Consider the following 20260-nt stretch of genomic DNA (forward strand, 5'->3'; position numbering starts at 1 on the left):
TTTATTTATAATATGTTTGGCCAAACTGATGCGTAGGAAATCGCACTGAGAGGGAGAGAGAGAGAGACAGAGAAAGGGGGAGAGGAAGAGAGAGTGAGAGAGAGAGCGGGCATTAATTAGCTGTTAGTTCGATGCGTTGACAATTTGTTGGGCCATTTTTCATTCTCATCGACACTCTCCCCATCTCACTCTCTCCAGCTCTCTCATCCTCTATCTCAATTTTTTCTCTTTTTCATTCCTTCGCTTGCGCGCCCGCTCTCATTCTCACTCACTCTCTGTCTGTCTCTATCTCTCTCTCCCACTCCCTCTATCTCTCTCTCTTTCTCTCTCTCTCTTTCTCTCTCTCTCTTTCTCTCTCTCTTTGAAACCCACACGCTCGCTGCCTAGACAGGAGCTGCTGCCAGCGATGGGCGCCCATTCCCAGCAATATATCGGGAATGCCGGGTTTTCACTCTCATTTCAAACTTTTCCACCCACATATAGAGCACAATATGCGAGAGGTGCTCGAACTGTCATTGAGCATTAAGGCAAAATATAATGAAACAACAATTACATTAATACACATTTCTCTTGTTTTGTCGTTGCTCTTGTTGAACAACAACAACAAACAATTTTTCGAGCATTTCGTTTCGTTTCCGATGTTGACGCCGACGCAGCCGATTTGCCGCTTCTGCTGGTGCTGCCGCTGCTGATACGATTTTTCACCGTTGGCGAGTTTTCCATTTTCATTTTCAATTTTCTCTGCTTGCGCGCCAGTAGCGCATTGACGGCTCAGCAGCTCGTCTCGGCTGCTTTCGATTTCACTTTGCCACCCGCGACGCCGTCAATCATTCAAAATTAAAAAGCACTTTTTTCCCGCTCACAAAAAAAAAAATAATAACAAAAAAAGATTTACAATACTTTAAAGAAAATTAAGACATACATTTTGCATATCGAAATATTAAAATATATATTTTGAAATATATTTTTGGTGCCAAAAAACTTTTATGTGCGAATCTAAACAAAAAAAAATATTATTACCGTCGGCATTTCTACAAATTGTGCGACAAATTTCCAAAATGAAAAAAACACAAATATTTACTGAAAAATATTGAAGCTAGTTTTTGTATTTTTGATGGTCAATTTATTAGTGAGTAAAATTTATTTATTGAAACAAAAATATATTCAGAGAATTTATTAAAAATTCATCAAAATTTTTCGATGAGTTTTCTGTCCAACAAAATATAAAAAAAAAATCAGGATCAAGAATGAAATGATCTTGCAAACCGAAATATACATAAAAAAGGTAATTATGGAGGATGGGATAGATAAAATGCAATACTAATCCCATATGAAAAGTAAAAGAGCTGAGCAAAGGGTTAAATCAAATTATTTCTTTAATCCCACAAACAAAACTGAGGATTTAAGATTTATACAAATTTGTCTTCTCCATCTTTCAGGTCAATCCATCAATCATTCAGTGAATTAACATAATATCAAGAACAAACCGTAATTAAAGACTGATTTGTTGACAAAGAGTTCAATCAGATGCAAAACGACTTAAAAATTAAAAAACTTTCATGAAAACCCAATCAAAACATGCTTAGCAGAAAGTGCTCAAATCTCTAAGCACAGTGTGTCAGTTCGTGAGCTGAAAAAAAAAAAACAACACAACAGGTGTCCCCAACCAAACAAATGGAGTCAAATCCTTTGATGCATTTCCGTTTTTCATTTTCGTTCGGTTTCGGTTTCAGTTTCTTTTTCGTTTTAATTTCAATATTTTGGGTTTGCTTTTCGCTCGTCAACAACGCGTCCAGTCACAAAAATGTTGCTGACAATGAGGCGACAGAATGATGTGATAAGCAGCCAGCAGCATTCCACAGCAGTGACGACCACAAGCACAGCCACGCCGTCGCCGCCAGCAGCAGCAGCAGCAGCGCCAACAGCTACACAGCCTGCATCGGGTTTAGAACTAGTGCCGCCTACTCCGACCACTTCACAGGATTCGCTTAATACGCCAACAACCCCGCTTAGCCGCAATCCATTGCAATTTGCCGCACCGCACGCACCGCCACCCATTGCAGTGCCCGGCCTAACCGCAGCAGCTCCTGCTTTTGGCTACTACAATAGCAACAACGGTGGAGTAGCCGCTGCACCGGCAACAGCCAGCTACCTGCATCAGTCTTCCACTGCTGACAAAGATTCTGCCGCCCATTCCGTGGAGCTCGACGAGTACGTGGATATTTTGCAGGTGCAACAGTTACTCTTGGACTCATCAGCGGCGGCCGCAGCGGCCGCAAACCAAAACGTTTCTAATACCTATCAGGAACAACAACAACAACAACATCAACATCAGCAACAGCAGCAGCAACAGCAACTGCAGTCACTTGCCAAACCGCGCCCACGCATCAATCTACAGAAGGCATCGGATTATGCCGCCCAATTAGCGCAGGGTAAGTCCAGCCAACTAGACGATTAGTTGTGGTGCTATACTGATCTCTGCGCTCTTCTCCGCAGCTGAGACATCCTCGCCTGCCTCGCGTCGCGTTCTGCTCGACTATCCGAATCCTTATCTGTACGGGAACCATTATCATCACACGCCGCCAAGCGAGGACCTCGTGGCCCTTTGGTTTGGCAGCAATGGAGCAGGTGAGTCATCCAATCCAATATTATAAAGCAGACGCCCCTCACCCAAGCATTGCTCAACAAATGCTCAGTTCAATTATTAATTACCTCCAGTCGAGTGTGAATAGTTGTCATAGACATCGTGTACGTATTCATAATTATATCTGCCAGATACGTGCTGCCAACTCGAAAATGCAATAAGACGCGTCGAAAGCAGTTCAAGTCGAAGTTGTAATATACTCTAACAATTGCAAAAACTGATTCGAGATAGAGAAAGATTACTTTTAAGAAGTAAATACACCTAAGTTAAGCTTCGAAAGCAGCGAAAAACTAGATAAGCAAAGAAAATATTTAATATGGAAGACAGCCAGATCCAGCCATAGTCATGAATTGCCAACTGTATATATTAGCATACTTTACGCAAACTAACTAGCTTTGCCCAATCCTCGAAGTTATATTTTACGGACTATAGTTGAGATATGAAAAAACCTTTGGGATTATATATCTATAAGTATAAAAACACAACATCCGAATTCAATGTTAAGTATTGAACAAAGAAAAATTAATGTTGGAAAAGAGAATTGCTGCAAGCTTTTACTTTTCAATTTATTCAATAAAACTCAATATAAACTCTACCAGAATCTTGCCAGATAACAATTTCTGGAATCATATATTGGTTTAGGTTAGGTCGGCAGAATTCTCTACGTTAGAGCTCATATCCACATTTGGGTTCTTGGTTAAAACTAATTCAGTAGTATGTTATTTACATGTGCAGAATAATTTCTGTTATCAAATATTTTGTAGAAATTGTTTGTTAAACACAAAATATATTATCATCAGTATTTTTTTCTATATTTTAGATATTATCGAGCTTCATAGGATTGTCGGCAATTTATTGCACTTTCTTTAGAGAATTCGTAAACATTTTAAAGAAGTGCTTACTGATTTCATTTTACACATTCAACATACATTATTCAGAACTTAAAAGCAAAATCAATCGAACTCCGTTTATATAGAGTGTATTCATAAACAAACTCCGTTTGTCTCTCTCTCCCTCTCTCTCTCTTTCGCTCTCTCTGTGTGTTGCAGCATCGCACTTTATTGGCGCTCCGTATATTTGGCTGTCTCATTGCATAATTCTCTGGCGACAAGCAAAGTCGCTGTGGCTGTAGCCTGTCTGCATATCCCCTGTCCATTAGTGCAGTTACTCAAAACTATCAAAGCGGCTATAAATTGCCAAAATTAATCTATGAATGAGCTGACAGGCAGAGTTGTGCGAATATACATATATATAGCCCCCGAGCACTCCTTGTCGCTTCTCTAGATCTGTGTGTCTCCGTGTGTAATAGCTCAATAAATATACATTTTTGCGCACATTAATGCAGTTCGCTTGTAATTTTTGACGGCGCCTTCAATGGATCGCCTCCGGCGCCCGACGCGTTCGCTTCTCATAGAGTCGACGACTCTTTTGAAACTTTGCCAAAAACTTGAAATTGAATTTACAAATGATGCAGCGCATCGGCCCCCAGTGCCCTTTCGTTTTTATTTTTTTGAATTGTATCTTCTGTAAATTTTAATTTTTCGCCATGGCAATGGGCAACAGGTGTTGGCCCAGGTCTGTTCATGGCCCGATCCCCGATCTTGTTCGCCCGCTCGTTCTCCGAGCCAATTGCAATTCAAGCGACGTTTTTGTTGCCGTTGCCGTCGCTGCCGTCACACGTTCCATCGATTACTCGTCTGTCGCTGCCGCATTTGGGTTTGGTCGCCTTTGCGGTTTGCCAAAATTAAGTCAGCGCCAAGACCACCCAAAGTGTGTCAATGTTGGCTCTTTATCGTGAAAAGATCGAACCGGAATGTGCATACAATATGATCTTCACTATCATAGAGCTGTTTATAGACAGCGTGATATACTTTGCAACAGTTCATGTTCCTAGTTTGTAATTTATGAAATGAAATTTAGTATACATAGACTATAGCTATGATAATAATTCGATCTAGCAACTTAACTGCTCATAATATATCTCTATATATAAAACACAGCCCACGTCGGAGCTTGGAATCTGAAATTTTAACTGTAATTACGTAATGTGATGAATGTGCCCGTTACGACGGGGTTTCGGGAGATTCCACCCGCATGTGTGGAAAAATCGCGAAAAACGTTTTGTTTACCATCCGACCGGCCTTTTACACATTTTCAAAGATCTTTGTTAAAATACATTTTAGGGGTATCTCAAACTTTTCGGACAATCCATTGCCCTTGGTGGAAATGGTGCTTTAAGATTTGTTGAGTAATGCAAATTTATTTCCAAGGATCTACACGAAAAATCATTTGGAATGTGGAACGCCACTTTTCGCAGAATCCAAGCTTCATCGGTGGAGAATGCGATTGAAAGAGTTTTTTTGGTGAAGTTTTAAGTTTTATCCGATTTACTTCAAACTTATTTTCAAATCTCTGCATAAGAACTTAATGAAAACAAGTTTCAGCGATTTGTGTTAAATTTTCGTTCGTCTTCAAAACGACCTTTGACATAATTTCTCCTCATATTCAATTGTAATTAAAACACGTGCAATATTATGCACAGAAATCTTTAGCTCTGCACACTTATTTCTCGACAAGGTTATTTAATTGGCTTATTGCGACTGATTCTGATTCGGATTATGGTTTCAATATTGTTCACCCTCTTTGACTGATCAAGCGACAGGCAGACAAGTTGCTGTCAAGTAGTCTTATTTCCAAGATGCACACAAATTGCCTTAATTAATTAATATCATAAATACGCGACGGCGCTTAATTGTCGAATCGAGCAGCAAATGCGGCGCCGAGGGGCATAGCAAGAACACAAAAAATCTGCTTCTGTCTCATGGCAAAGCTAATTAGCCAGGAAATGACCCCGGCTGACCGATCAGCAAGAGCAACAGCAGCAATTGCAGCCACAGTAGTCACACAGCTGAGTGACCCTAATCGACAGGAAGCTGACTCAATCTGAGCAACAGGCAGACAGGCCATGGCCACAGTGGTTGCTGTCACTGCTGCCACATTCTGTTGCACTTCAGTTGCAATCAATATTCATAAATCTTTCTCTATCTCTCTCATGCGCTGTGCCAAAAGGTTTACCAATTAATAACGTGACCCGTTTTATATATATATACAACACAACAATATATATAAATAAGTGTATATATTTATGTGAAAATCAAGCTGGGTGATCGTTTCCAATGAAAAATCACACACAAAGCCTTTCAGCGTTTGTCAACGACGTTGACACCGCAGCAGCAACAGCAACAGCAACAGCAACTGGCAACTGGCAGCCACACGAAGCAACAGCCAAGAAAACTGCAAAAGAAAACGCGACTGCCCTAGATGAGTGTCAACAACAGCCAGATGCCCTATGTCCAGTTGCCAATATTCCATTGACAGAGACTTTCCCATTATTACAAGTCAGGACTTTTTGCCATATAATATACGAGCAGTGCTTAGTTTAGCAGGAGCCTGAAATCTCTGCCAATCGACTGAAAGAATGTACATCATAATTTGTATATTTCTTGCTTTTAACATTTCAAGGACATGCTCACATACGAGTCTCGAAAATCAATATTTATCGATTTATATTGAACAAATGAAAAATGCAAATTGTATCAAACCCCTCTTTGACGATTTAATGGGCACAGGGTATAATTAAAGCGACAATCGACGCTGGGGCAACCTTTGCGCCTTGTGCAACGGAAATCGCTGACATGGACCACACCACAACAGGCACAGGCAAGACAACTCCCTCCCTACCTCCCTCCATTACTCCACAGGCAGTGAGGCTTGCCTAATGTTTAATTAAGGTGATTGCTGTGCGGTCACTTGGACGTTGTTGTTGTTGTTGTTGTGGTTGGTGTTGTCGTCGTTGCAGTTGCGACTGTTGCTGCTGTTGTTTGGTGACAACAACACCTCACGAATGATCACCAAATTGGTTTGTAAGGATCTAAGCGTGCTGCTTCGCTCGCCATGTCAAACACTTTGGGCCAAAGGACATGCTGCCCCACCCCGCTGCCGAATCAGCCGCCTCTGATTGCCAGACGGACCACAGCTTTAATGAAGATTAATTGCAATCAGTGCGCCAGTTGAGCGGCGATTAATTGCAGAGCAAGAGAGAGACGACTTGGCAAATGGAAATGAGCTAAGGAAACTGCAGACTTCCTTCTTCTAGTCCATGCAAACGTGGACTCGCTGATGATGTGAATTGGCCATGCCTTTGCCTTTGGCCGTGTGGCTTTGGCTGTGACTGTGGCTTTGGCTGTTTCTGTGCCTGTGAGTGCGGCTTTCGCTGTGGTTCACAAGTTCACGAGACCTCACGAGACGCAGTTGCGGGCAACTTAATTGCCATTTACATGGCAAATGTTGAATGGCGTTTGCTGCCGGCTCAAAGCTTTGTTGGTGGCACAATGCGGCTCTGATGAATTGCAGTTGAATGTTGTTGAGCGACAGACTTGCCAAACTGCACAGATTTGTCACAGTTCATCAAAGGCAGACCCACCGGTAACACTATCATCAGGCATAATGAACCTGAAGAGCTCATAAATTTGACCCGCAATACGGATTGGATCAAAGTTTATTTGCATAGTTTGTATGTGGGCTGGAAAAGTGTGCCACGAATGGATTTATTGGGCATGTTTTATATATATATTTTTCTCAATATTTTTTAATATATTTGTATACCCTATACTTATTCAATGGAAAACAAAGGGTATATTTAAGTTGCTCTTGTGAACATCTCGGAGGGAATCAAATGCATGCTTATATTTGGTTAATTATGCACATAACTTAATTATTATTTTTTCGATAACTCTTCCCATTTTCACAAAATTGATCAAATTTGATGTAAGACCCCTTTCAGACGCACTTCTTGAAGATAATAAAAGCCAATTGCAGAAAATATAAATTAATATGTGCTTTTAGTTATACACATATTTTCAAGTCATCCTCGTATTCAAAAATACTCTTTAAATTCTTAGGTACGTCACAATCAACTTTCCCACCATATTAAAATATATAAAATATACTGTACACATTCATTTAAACAGGATATCTGCTAGTCGTGCATTTTTCACACTTGAGTTTTTTTTTTTTTGTGCATTGTCACCTGTTTGCTTAAGATTGAAACTGGCGCCAGCCTCGTAGTCAAAGTCTGTCTGCGGTCCGATCTGCGACTGGTCCAATCGAATTAAATCAAATGTTTAGATCAGAAAACCGCAGCACGTGGGCAGTTTTTTGGTTTCTGTGGTTTGCATTTAACTTAAGTTATAATTTGTGTATCGCTTTAACGGCTTTCAAAGTGAACGCGTCGACATCATGTGGCTAAAAATAGAGTCTCAGCTCAGGAGCCAAAAGTTGTCTATGGAGTAGGACAGTATTGCATACGAGTATGTTTACATAAAATTGTCTGTGGGTTCAGTCTACGGAAGCTGCAAGCCTTCTAATAAGCACACATATTTTAAAGTCAACTTAAATTAGAGTGAAAGCCGTAAATCCCACAAAAGAAAACAATATATGGAAGTGAATAATCATTTGCATATGTAACAATTATAATAATTAACATATTATTTGCAATGAAAGAAAAATAATATTCTATAAATATATTTAAGTAGTGTGTTATGCAATATAATCCTCACGGTACACTGACTGAAGGACCTTCAAGCTTGATATTTCGTTTGATATAATAAATTAAGTTAAATGTGCTTATGCAGTGAAAAGTTCAACAAGAATTACAAACAGTTCAAAGGTAGCGAATGTGAAATATGTTGCCAGTACGTTTTCTCATATGAACCCACATTTTTAACATTTGAAAATGATGCAACATTAGCATAAAATGTGTGCAAAAGTCCCAAAGATTGTATGAAACTTTTTTGCTAACCATCCGATCTGCTTCAAATCCACTTCCAAAGATCTTTGTGCGAATTGTTTTAATACGTTCTTGACTGGCGAAATAAACGAACTTAACGAAAGTTTATTATTCAGCGTCACGATTGTAACCGCAAGATTAACATAGGGGAAACCCTTGATTCCAACAGCTGGTTCTTTTTGCGATGCACTTAAGACAAATTTTTAAATAGAACTGGAGAGCAATAGGGGTAGATGTCAATCCACGTGTACTTAGTGTTAAGGTAATATCTGCAATTATTTAGCCCAAAACGTTTTACGGAAAAGTCCGGGCAGTAGCAGCTATTATATAAAATATTCTCAGAACAAAAACAACCCGTTTACCAAAGTTAAATTTGCTTTTTTGTTCAATGGGTCAGATCTTAGTTGAAAATATATGAATGGTTGCGGTTTATCTGTGATAAACACTGTCTTGCTTTTTAGCTACTCGAGATAAGCATCAGCTGAAAGATGTGCCCACGCTTTTGTATTTAACCTGTTGGCGCCGTCGCCTTTTGATAGAAGTTGGTAGCGACCCACGCATCACAGCCAAAAACAAATAACAAACTAAAAAACATATCTGAAAGCCACAAACAATCATTAAAGCAAGCAGCGAATAAACTACATTGAAATTTGTTTGATTTTCATTTGCAAAAACCACAAAATCTTTTTGGGATTTGCATAAAAAATTGCTGCCAGCAATCGAACATGGAACAAGAGACATACATGTGTGCCCCAGCCCAGACCAGCACCGACCAGCCTCGACTTGTATCCGAGTTAATTTCATTCATAAGCCGCAGCTCCATTCATAAGTTGTACATTTCTAGTTTAAGGTAAGCCACCGAACGCCACCTACCAGCACAGCTCCAACTGGCAACTACTAAGTGGCAACTGGCAACTGGCAATTGCAACTGCATATTATTTATAACATTTTGTAGTTTTTTGGGGTCACATGTTGGCGTGTGTTGCAAATTAAATTTGCAAATTATAGGCTGTCGCAGCGGGTTTCCGGTCCCACCACAACAACAACAACTAAAACAAATCTCTATCTCTCTCTCATTCAGAGAGAGCGCTTCAAATGTGTGGCAGTGCAAACAAACTGAGGGCTTCAGATTGAGCTCGAGTCGAGCGCCAGTTTCAGCTGCACTTCATCACGCTCTTGGCCGCCTGACAAGCTCAATGGATATTCATACAGTGCAAAGCCTATATACCCCGAAACACCACTCCACCCGCACAAACCATCTCAGCTAGCCAAAAATGGCACAATCAACAAAATGGTCTCGTGCACATTTGAACTGTCATGCCACAGACGGAGTCGCAGTCGGAGTTGGAGTCACAGTCAGTGCCACAGTTGTCTGACATTTGAGATTTGAGGCGAAATGTCAGTCACTGCTCAAAAGTCCGTTCGTTTCACCGCTTTACTCTAGAGCGCTCGACCGCTCACCATCGTGGGCTGTTGGCCTCTTGGCCACGAAGACGCTTCACAAATATGACAAATATGACTCTTCATAACATTTAGACGAAGATCTAATACGCTGTTTATAATGCGATACGGCACCAATTATTATAAAAGTATTATGTTCAAATAAGTATCTGACTTGTTCGATAGTCTTAAGCAACAAAATTATTTGTTTTATCGAAATATGTTATGCCAAATAATATATTAAATTGATATTTTTACAACACCAAATGCTGCTCGCGCTTTAAAATGAAAGATACCTGATATATATCTACTATTCAAGAGGCTACATATCAAATTTGGTGAACAGGATAACGATATCAATTTGTATCGATCGACTAGAAAAGGGGCAAGTTATCGATTATCGGAAACTAGCTCGTACTGCGTACATGCCCGATTTCAAGTCCCTAGCTCTCATAGGATCTGAGATGCTTGCGTTCATTCAAATGGAGGGCCGGACAGCCAAACGGACAGACGGACATGGCTAGATAGACTAGGCTATTGATGCTGAACAAGAATAAGTATAGTTTTAATTAGTCGGACATGCACAAATACATTATACCCTTATTATTCAGGGTATAAGCAGTGCATCAAAAGATTTAATTCAATAGACATGATAGAAATCATGCAAAAAACTAATTTTTTTAAATCAAGCAATGTTAAAATATTAAGAGATTTATAACATCTAAGATATTACATTATTATGTTACATATTATATATTATTAAAATGTTCATTTCGAATTTAAATTTATATACATTTGAATTACAAACATAATTTATTAACGAATAACAAAATGACTTCACTTACCCCGAGGTCCGTTGTCCCTTTGTTTATACACATTTTTTTTTTATTTTGTACCTACAAGTTGAATAGCTTAGCTTATAGGACTCACCGCCTGAGCAAGTGTATATCAAAGAGGGGCAGCCTGGCGGATCACAAGATTTCCAACTAAATTTGGTAGTCAAATAATTTACATCAACTTTATGCTGTTTATTGTTCTGTTTGTTGTTGTTGTTGTTAGTATGTATTGTTGTTGCGTGATTTGAAGTTTTTTGTTATTGTTTTTCCAGTCAGTTTGCTGGGTGGGCGTATCGCGCGCGCAGCTTTCGACCCACTCAGTTGGCTTTGCCTTTTTTAGTGCCGCTTTGGAGGAGCCGCCGTTGCTGAGATTTGATTGGTGGTCAATGCTGGTAGCCGCGTTTCAAGTGCGTTTCCCTCGGTCTGCGATTGCTCTTGTTGTCCACCACTTGACATATTTTAATAAAGCAGCAGCAACAGCAGCCAGCTTGCGGGCCAATACAAAAATAGCCACATGGCTGCCAAAAAAAGAGACTCACAAATTACGCGCATATTTTCTAATGAGCTCATGCGCGCCACAGATCGCCATGGTTCGAAGCCATTTGGCTCGTTCGGAACGGCCAAGATTTTCATCATGCCAACAGCAAACCCCACCAAAGCCTCCCAGCTCTTCTGGCGCATTGACAATTTCAAGTGTACGTGTCCATGATTTATGCCCGCATCCCCTTCATGACACTTGACAGAAATCTCTATATGCACAATTATAATACATATGTATTCAAAAGGGGGGATTGCGTTGATTTTGGAGCAGAAGGCAGCAGCGGTTGCCAAGTTTCTGCTGTACATATCGTTAACACAAAGCCAAAAACTGTCTTTTTCCTGCTGTCAATGTTGAATGATGCGACGATTTGTGACTGAGCAAACAGAAAGCATGCTAATTAGTGCTGCTAATGGGATAAGTGCTCTCCGTGTATACATATATGAATACGTTTCTGTGGCTGACTTCGGCAATTTAACCTAATATTCACTTTTTTCCGCCACGTTCGGCTTGCACCTGACTGTTCAGCTCTAACCTCAAAGTGCAGCGCGGCTGATTAAGCAGCGATTCACAACACAAAACCTGAAATCACGTTTAATTATTAGTATATTAATTAATATAAGACACAATACTCAAGTATATAGGCAATACCTTAAATCTATACACACTCCTCCGTACTTTCATATGCATAGTATGTATGCATGTGTATGCACTTTTCATTAGGGCAGAGCTCCACAAGGCGCAACTGCGCACACTACCAAAAACAGAAAAAAAAACATACGCACGCTACTTTCACCACATATTAACGTTGTATTTTACACTTTTCACTCCTTAAAATATAAACTTTTATGCTTTTTATAACTCATTTCTTAAAAAAATTTTCACACACGACAAATTGACGCTCACTTGAAAAAAAATGTGCCCCATTTATGGCGACAAAATAAAGTCAAAAATAATTGGAGCTTGCCAGATCGCGACTAAGCTGTCAGGCGTTGCCAAATTGCAGGATATTCAGTAAATATTCATTTACAAATTGTTACTTGAGATTCATATTTAACAAAACGGTTGCTGGTAAATTTCCTATGTATACAAAAATAATTTTCCTTTGGTCTACAATTATATTCATTCTGCATTAATTACGTACACAGTGAAAAATCGGCGAGTACCTTAACATATATCTATGATAATGTTTAAAACTATATGGTGCATAATTTTATTGATTTCTTTAAAGTGAAACGCAAGATTTTATTTTATTTCAATTTTACTTCTTCATTATAATTAAGTCGTGATTTATAACATTCGGAAAATGCACACTGCAGTGTGGCCTGATTTATGGCGACAAAATACTACTTATATGCCAAAATTGAAGTTTGCCAGATCGCTGCATAGTTGAGCGGTGTTGCCAGCCTCGCGAACAATCATCTTAACATAAAAATAAAAGAGAAATAAGGTAGTTGCGTTTATTGTTTAAGCGTACTGCACGCAATCAAAATCAATTTATTAAGCATTCGTTGGGTAAACAATCGCATTCGGTAGTCCATTAACAAAAGCCGTTTACTGCCCGCACTGCATACATACTGCGCAGCACATCCTCTCCTCACATACACACACACACGTGCATATGAATAACAACAACAACAAATGCAATCAGGCCACCAAATCGCAACGACTCCGACTTCCAAGTCGGACGACGACGACAGCAGCCAACAAAACTACACAAAGCTACTTACTTTGGCAGCGGCCCCCGCAAAACTAATATAAAAAATAAATAAAAAGCCAAAAAAAAAAAAAAAGATCGCTGCGCCAGTTGCTACAACTGTGAGTTTTTCTAAGCCGACACGCGTTGACTTTGGCTACACAAAAGCATACTGTCCCCCGCCGCACCCTGTGCGCTGCTCTTGACTTGTCGCTGTCGCTTGTGCTTGCGCGCTGTGGAAGCTGCTGTGACTTCCTCGAACCTCTCGCTCGCACTTGGCGACAACGGCGACATTGCATTTGAACAGTGGAACAAATTTGCAGCTGATTTATGTAAATCGCCATCGCCAGCGAGTTTCGGGCTCCAATCAGCGCATCGTTGTGTTGTTGCAGTTGCATGTGGTTTACGTGCTGCTCCTGCAGCTCCTTGTGCGCTGGCAGCTCCTCTGCCGCAGCCGGCGGGCGTTTCGTATTGTGCCGTTATTTGGCCTAAAACCACGCGCTCTAAGCGCTACAAAACTGCAATTCATTCAGCGGTAAACATTTTGGTTATGAATGAAGCTGCCCACGCGCAGCACCGAAAACAACAACTGACGCTGCAGCCGACGTCGACAGCGGATGTTGTGTGCTGCGACTGCGACTGCGACAGCGACAGCGACGTCTGCTGCATTTGTGCTGCGCCCCATTCATTAAACGTTTTTCAATATTTCTTTTTTTTTTGGCAGGGCGCAGGCGCAGCGTTCGCTGCCAAAACTGCAGTTTTGTCATTTTTCATGCCGAAAATCGATCAACGCCGCCGACGCCGACGCTGGCGCTGACTTCGCCTCGTGACAAGCGACTGGTACAAAATAATAAAAAAAATATATATATAAAAAAAAATATATATATAAAAAAAAACAGCCGGGGCACAGTTATGCTTTTCTGCTGTTGGCCAATATTCAAATGCAATTTATGTCATCGTCGCCGCTTTTATGCATATATGACGTCAGCCTGGCCATGGCTGTGGTTGCAGCGGTTGCAGCTATAAACTTGTAATGCCCGCCAGCTGTGTGAGAATTTGAATTTAGCCAGCGCCTTGACAGCAACTTGAAAGCCAAGCAAAACACAAACAAATATAAAAAACACACAATTTGCAAAGCCATTGTCGGACTGAACTCAACAACAAGCAATATACGTGTAAAGTATTCCGTAATTAAGTTATTTAGATAGGCTTGTGCGGGATTGTAAACTCTCCTTATAGCTCAATTTGCCCAAACCCTAAGATATAACTAAATAGTATAGTATATTGAATAGAATAGATGGGTAAGATCGGTTACCCAGATCAGACTTTCGATTATATGCATAGAAGTTAGGGGATTTTTTGAATATATCTAATTAACTTAATTAGTCTCTGGTAAAGGAGAATGCTATAGACCAAATGTTCTTTCTTTAGCGTTTTTAATGTTGTAATTAATGGAAGCAATATGGTTTTCGAATCGATTTTTATCTCTCTAGCAAACATTTAACGGGGTATCATAAAATCATATCACAATCGGTGCATCCGACTCTGAAAGTCAACACAATCTTTTCCTAGTTTGATTGCATATAAAAATAGAATTCTTATCAATTAATCGAGAGAGGCTATTATACAAATTATATGCACTTGATATTGCCTATGTGTATGTTATGAAAATCACTGAAGCCATGTTAAAAATAACAAATTGATTGCATAAATAGCTCAAATACTTCTCTAAACTTTAATGTCACATGTCATGGGAGATTTCGAAAACGGGAACACATAATATTTAACTATTAATGCCCTCGAGATCTACAATAGGTGACACCTTGAACTAAACTCTAACGACCTGAAAATATTAGAACAGTTTCTATGGCAACAATGACAGCCGTTGACAATCTTTGAAATATGATATTGTGCCATACAAAGAAAACTGCGGCCCGCTGATTTGATAATTTTCCACACGGCAATGGAGCTTGCGTCTAGCTGAACAAAAAGCTGAGAGATAACAAAAAATGCATTCATTGGAAAAATAGAAATGGGCAGCAAAGATTTCGAAATGTTTTCATTGAATGCATCAAATGATGTCGAAGCATTTGACAGTTAATTTGTTAGCATTCACTAAACTCTGGCTTTGGCACTTTCCGGTCTTCCACATCCAGCTTCGAAGATCGTCATCAACCGCATGCTAATGCGGTTCCGGTGTGCATGGCTAATGGAGACGAGCGATGAGCATCGACGCAACTGCGTCTTAGCCATGGCCATCAATTTGCATTTGCTGCCCACGTCTGCCCGTGCCCTTTTGGCACCGGGGTCCACAGATCTTCATTCATTCATGATTTCATCATGTGGCGCACAACGTGGGCGCATTCGGTTTCTTATTTTTTACTATTTCATTCATAAAAAACAAGCTCATCAGGCACGCGCGTGCCCGGCCCTCAGCTGGCGCGATATCTTGGCCGAAACTGTAACCGAACACCAAAAGCCGCTCGTTGATTTTATTAGGTTAAGCTGCGGGCTCCGCCAGCTCCGGCCCCAGCCCCAACGCCAGCTGCTTCCCAATTCGAGTTGCCGGGCCGCCGTTCGCTGTTGCAGCTCAACTTTGGTTGCATCTTCGGGTGCGTTGTTTGCATCGCTTAATTTTAGCAGCATTTAACCCAGTTTTTTGTTTGCTAATGAAGTGTCAACAACAAATTGAATGTCTAACATTTGTTGCATGTCGCCAGCAGCGGCAGCAACAGCAACAACATGTGTGTCTGTGTCTTTGCTTAATGCTTTAAATAAATAAATGCGAATGCGTATGCAAATGCAAAATGCAAAAGTCAACATCAAAATGTTGGCCAAACTAAAAACAGAGTCGAAATTTTAATGCTCTCAAGCAGGCAAAACTTCTAAAAATAGTAGGTCTTGTGCCAATACAAATGAAAATTGAAATAAAATCAATAAAAATCTAAAATATAGAACATATTTAGTTTTGAAGGGTTCGCCAGTTTAAAGCTTTAATATATTTCAAGAATAATCAATTATCAAAGAGCAAGTGAAAGCTCGTAAAAGCTTCAATATGCACAAGTAGTACCAGCATTAGAAGTATTTTGAAAGCTCTTGAGAGCTTTAAGACTAATTAACAACAATACATAAGCTCAACAAGCTACAGGGCAATCCATTGGGTCAATCGATTTTAAAGCCCTTGCGAGCTTTAAGACAACTGAACTGTATTTTTATTCCAAGTTAAAATGGATTGCATTATAGTCAATATTTTTGCAGCAGCATAGTGTTCGCTTTTTAGTGCTCACTATTTAAAGAGTAACTTATTCTAAACAAAGAAATTAATGCTTAAATTTACCGATCTAAAGTGCGCTGAGTTCTCTTTCTTTGCACAATTAATCTATCAACGCTCACTGATCGATAACAGCATTTATCGATAACACGCACTCTTTACGTCTTATATGATTGCCAGCATGCCCTTAATGTAAAAGTGTATATTATAATATAATTGATGCCATCACGTAGCCGGCACGTAGGCCCTGGCGCAGGGCAGGCACAGTTCCATTCATTGATGGCGGTTGAGTTGTTGTCGCTGTTGCAATCACTGAACATCGCTTGCCAAGTGTGTCGCAGTCGCAGTCGCAGTTCGGTGGCGGTGGCAGTTGCAGTCGCAGTTGGCGTCGCTGCTGCACAACAAAGTTTAAAACCAGCGGTCAATTTGCATAAAACCGCCGCCGTTTTGTGAATGAAAAACTTTTCTTTTTTTGTATTGCCTTTTTTTTTTTGGCCAAGCGGCCGCGGCAGACAACAACAAGAACAACAACAAATTAATGCGGTAACTGCAATAAATTGTTGAATTTCATTATGCTGCGGCGTAGATACAGATACAGATACAGGGTGCTGCTGTTGTCGCTGCCGCTGGTAACAGCAGCTGCCTACGCACTGACCGCAGCCCACACGCCAAAAAGTATCTGTAAGATACGCAGCTCGGCAGCGAGTCTAACTACTTGGTGCTGTCGTGCGCCATGTTGCGGCTAATTCGATTTCTGCATTGCCAAACGCTTTGCTAAGTCAAAAGCTGCCGATTGCCTTCTAGTACGCCAACACACACACACGACGATAGACACAAAGTTACATAGAGATACATTCACAGACTTGGCTAGAAGCTGGCCGTTTTCATTGATGATTTCTGCTTTGGTAGCCGCGTCTCTCTGACATTTGCCTTGTCAGTGTCAGCTGCCTGTTGCCTGTTGATTCATTCATTCATTTAATTTTGTCGATTTACCGCACCTCTCGCATCGCATCGCGTTCCCTATTTACTTTTCTTATTAATTGCTAGACTTGGCCAAGCCGTGAATGTGATAATAAATTATTACAGCCAAAGACATTTGCCGGGTGGGCGTCCATTACATAAGAAACAACAGATACTTGGATTTATAGCCCAAGATCCAAGCGCTGATCCGTCGAGCCGTTGAGCAGCTTTGTGACCCGGTCAAGTGCTTGTTGCTGGTTGCTTGTCCGATTGGTTGATTTGTAATTCCATTTCCTGTCTAGCTGTAATGAAAAGGAAATTCTTAACAGCCAATTAAATATGGCTGCGAAAATCGATCAACATGCTTACAAGGCTGTCTACCTCATAAAAAGACAACCCATTTGTCATATTAAATTAGAGAGAAAGACTGGAACTAAACAAAGTATTAAGAAACTGATTAATGTTTATCTGAAAGATTGGTTTTAATTAATTAAAATGATTATATTTAAATCAAAAAGAATAAAAGATTCAAAACACACTTTTAAAGCAATAAAGATCTGATTGTTGCTGATCTGAAAAAATTGATTTAATTAATAAAAATGATTATATATCTTAGAAAAGTGTTTTAGACAGTTTTAAATCAATAATAACTCAATAAAGAACTGATTTATTGGTTTTAATTAATAAAAATAAACAAACACACTTTTTAAAGAGAAATAGTTTTAAAACGCAGACTTCAATCAATAAACAGATGATTAATATGGTAAATAAATTAATAAAATAACAAACTTTAGAAAAACATGTCCAATTCTGAAAGAAAAATCCTAAAATGCCTAAAACGAACGATTTATTTTGAAATTTAAATTAACATTATTTTTACAAACTAGACGAAGATGAACAACATATATTATTCAGCGATTATAGCCAAGCTTACAATTCACACAAACGTTAGATTCACGTTGAGTAAAAGGTTTTTTTCTGGTTATCATTGCTTTAACTTAATGAGAATTACAAGCAACGAAAGAACCGCAAAGGCGCTTGCAATCCTAGAATAGAAACGGGAGGTAATTAAATTGGCTACTCATATTTAAAAATATGAACAACAATAATAAAGTTTGTATTCAAAAAACTATATAAAACAATGCCAGACCACAAAGGAACAGTAAAAGTCAATAGTCTATTTAGTAATCCATCCAAAATGAAGAATTGTAAACATTGTTGCACATAAAATGATGATCTTGTTATGTAGCGATATGCTTGTAAGATCTTAAAGTGGACTCGCATAGTTTATGGTTCCGACGAGCTTAAAATGCAAAAGCGAAATGTACGCAGCGCCAGAGAGTGCACCCGAAAATGATGACAGGCAGAATGAGAATTTATATGGGAAGCCATAAAGAAGGCGACGCATAAATAATGCGACGCAACCGGGCATCCACTGAGGCATGCAACCTGAAGATCGGCGTCGTCGCACGCGCAGCTAATTAAATTAAAGTCGATCGGTGTTCTGGGTACGAAGCATTCTATATGCATAGTTTTTACGTAATTTATTTTATTTTTTTTTTTTTTTGTTTTTCGAGGTGGGCGTTCAGAGATGTGCATACATTGTGTGCGTGTGCATGTGTTTGTGTGTGTGTGTGAAATTTATGTGCCATAATTCAGAATGCATTTCAAGTGCGAACGGTTCCCACACCCAGGCAACAGGCTAGACGATCAACCGATCGCCACTAAACTGTGCACTGGTACTTATATTAAGTGCAGCCCACTTGGCTAACCAATTTGGCAACCGAGTCGCGTGGCAGCTAAATGGACGCCTCCAGTTTACAGTCTACAGTCTGCGATCTACAGTCTACAGTTTGCGATCTGTTTTTGGAGCGTGATCGGTTCAATTTAGTTGACTGACCCCCACCTGGCTGTGTGTAGGACAAAGCGGCACGCGACCGGATCACGTCACCACAATCTCCTACACCATCACCTCCACACACACACACACACGCACACACACTTGTTTGAGAAATTCTGCGTGCTCTCTTGGCATCGACAAGTGTAGGGGACGCTTGTTGACGTCGCGTCGTCGCGTCTGGTCGCGAATTTTGCGGGGGTTGTTTGTTGTGTGCTTGCGCTTGTTTTATTTTTTTTTTCTTTCACAAATGCCTACACACACACATTGGCAGCCGGCCGGCCGGCCGGCATTATGTCCACCCACCTGAACCGCCAAAATGTCGGTCAGCTGCCGGCACTTAGTTCAAGGGCAGCAGAAGGCTTAGCGCAAATAGTTTAGAATGTGCTTTATGCCTGGGCGTTTCTTGGCACGCGCTTCAAGCCGGGACGCCTCGTTGCCGTTCGATTTGGCCCACGTATTAGCCAGATATGCTTAGCCAGACTCTGCCTCTACCGCTGCCGCCCAGCGTAACTTGCACTTTTCTGCGTGTCATTTGTCGCCCATCGTTTTGGACGTGGTCGTCGCTTGGTCGTGTGCCGGCACAAATAAATCAACAACATGCGGCCTGCTGCTGCTGTTGCACGCCTATCGCATCCGGTTCGCCACAGCTCAATTCCTTTTATTTACTATTTTTATATTATACATAATGTATATATATATACCTTTTTAGGCGCATTATGCATAGCCGCAGGCACCGACTCAATCAAGCCATTTTATAAGCCATTTTTTTTTTTTTTTCATTTTCGTGGCTTTTCATTTTATTTATTTGTATTTTTTTCATGCCGTGCAAATCGACGCCTGGCGCATTGTTGGGGCCCCTTGTCAGAAGAGTCGGGCCAACATGGCAGTCAACAAATTTACGACATAATAATTTACATTTATCTGCTGCAACGAGGCAGCCACAATACAACAGCAACAACAACAGCAACAACAACAACAAACTGGATCGCAATATTTGTGCGTATATTTTGTTTAGTTTTTATTTGCAAGCGAAATGCATCTTTCAACAAGTCGAAGTTTGTTTGCACTTTGCATTAAAGTGCAAGATTTCAATTGAGAAAGTGGAGCTCAATGGTATACAATTTAGG

The 20260-nt window shown here is 40.2% G+C and overlaps 2 protein-coding genes across 2 annotated transcripts in view; one reads left to right on the top strand and one right to left on the bottom strand.

Annotated features, from left to right (window-relative positions):
• Rim (Rab3 interacting molecule) overlaps positions 1 to 12213 on the bottom strand; it is a 277876-nt gene extending 265663 nt beyond the window's left edge. Inside the window, exons 1-2 of the mRNA XM_015172013.3 lie at positions 11958 to 12213; positions 10778 to 11888 (exon numbers count right to left, since the gene is read on the bottom strand). The gene's annotated coding sequence lies outside the window, so the exon portion shown is untranslated. The remainder of the gene's footprint in view (positions 1 to 10777; positions 11889 to 11957) is intronic.
• sr (stripe) overlaps positions 1 to 20260 on the top strand; it is a 55528-nt gene that overhangs the window by 5104 nt on the left and 30164 nt on the right. Inside the window, exons 2-3 of the mRNA XM_070207690.1 lie at positions 1440 to 2432; positions 2497 to 2628. Of these exons, the coding sequence (XP_070063791.1) occupies positions 1805 to 2432; positions 2497 to 2628 (760 nt within the window). The 5' untranslated portion in view covers positions 1440 to 1804. The remainder of the gene's footprint in view (positions 1 to 1439; positions 2433 to 2496; positions 2629 to 20260) is intronic.

This window comes from Drosophila virilis, chromosome 2, assembly GCF_030788295.1.
Source record: "Drosophila virilis strain 15010-1051.87 chromosome 2, Dvir_AGI_RSII-ME, whole genome shotgun sequence".
Classification (NCBI taxonomy): domain Eukaryota; kingdom Metazoa; phylum Arthropoda; class Insecta; order Diptera; family Drosophilidae; genus Drosophila; species Drosophila virilis.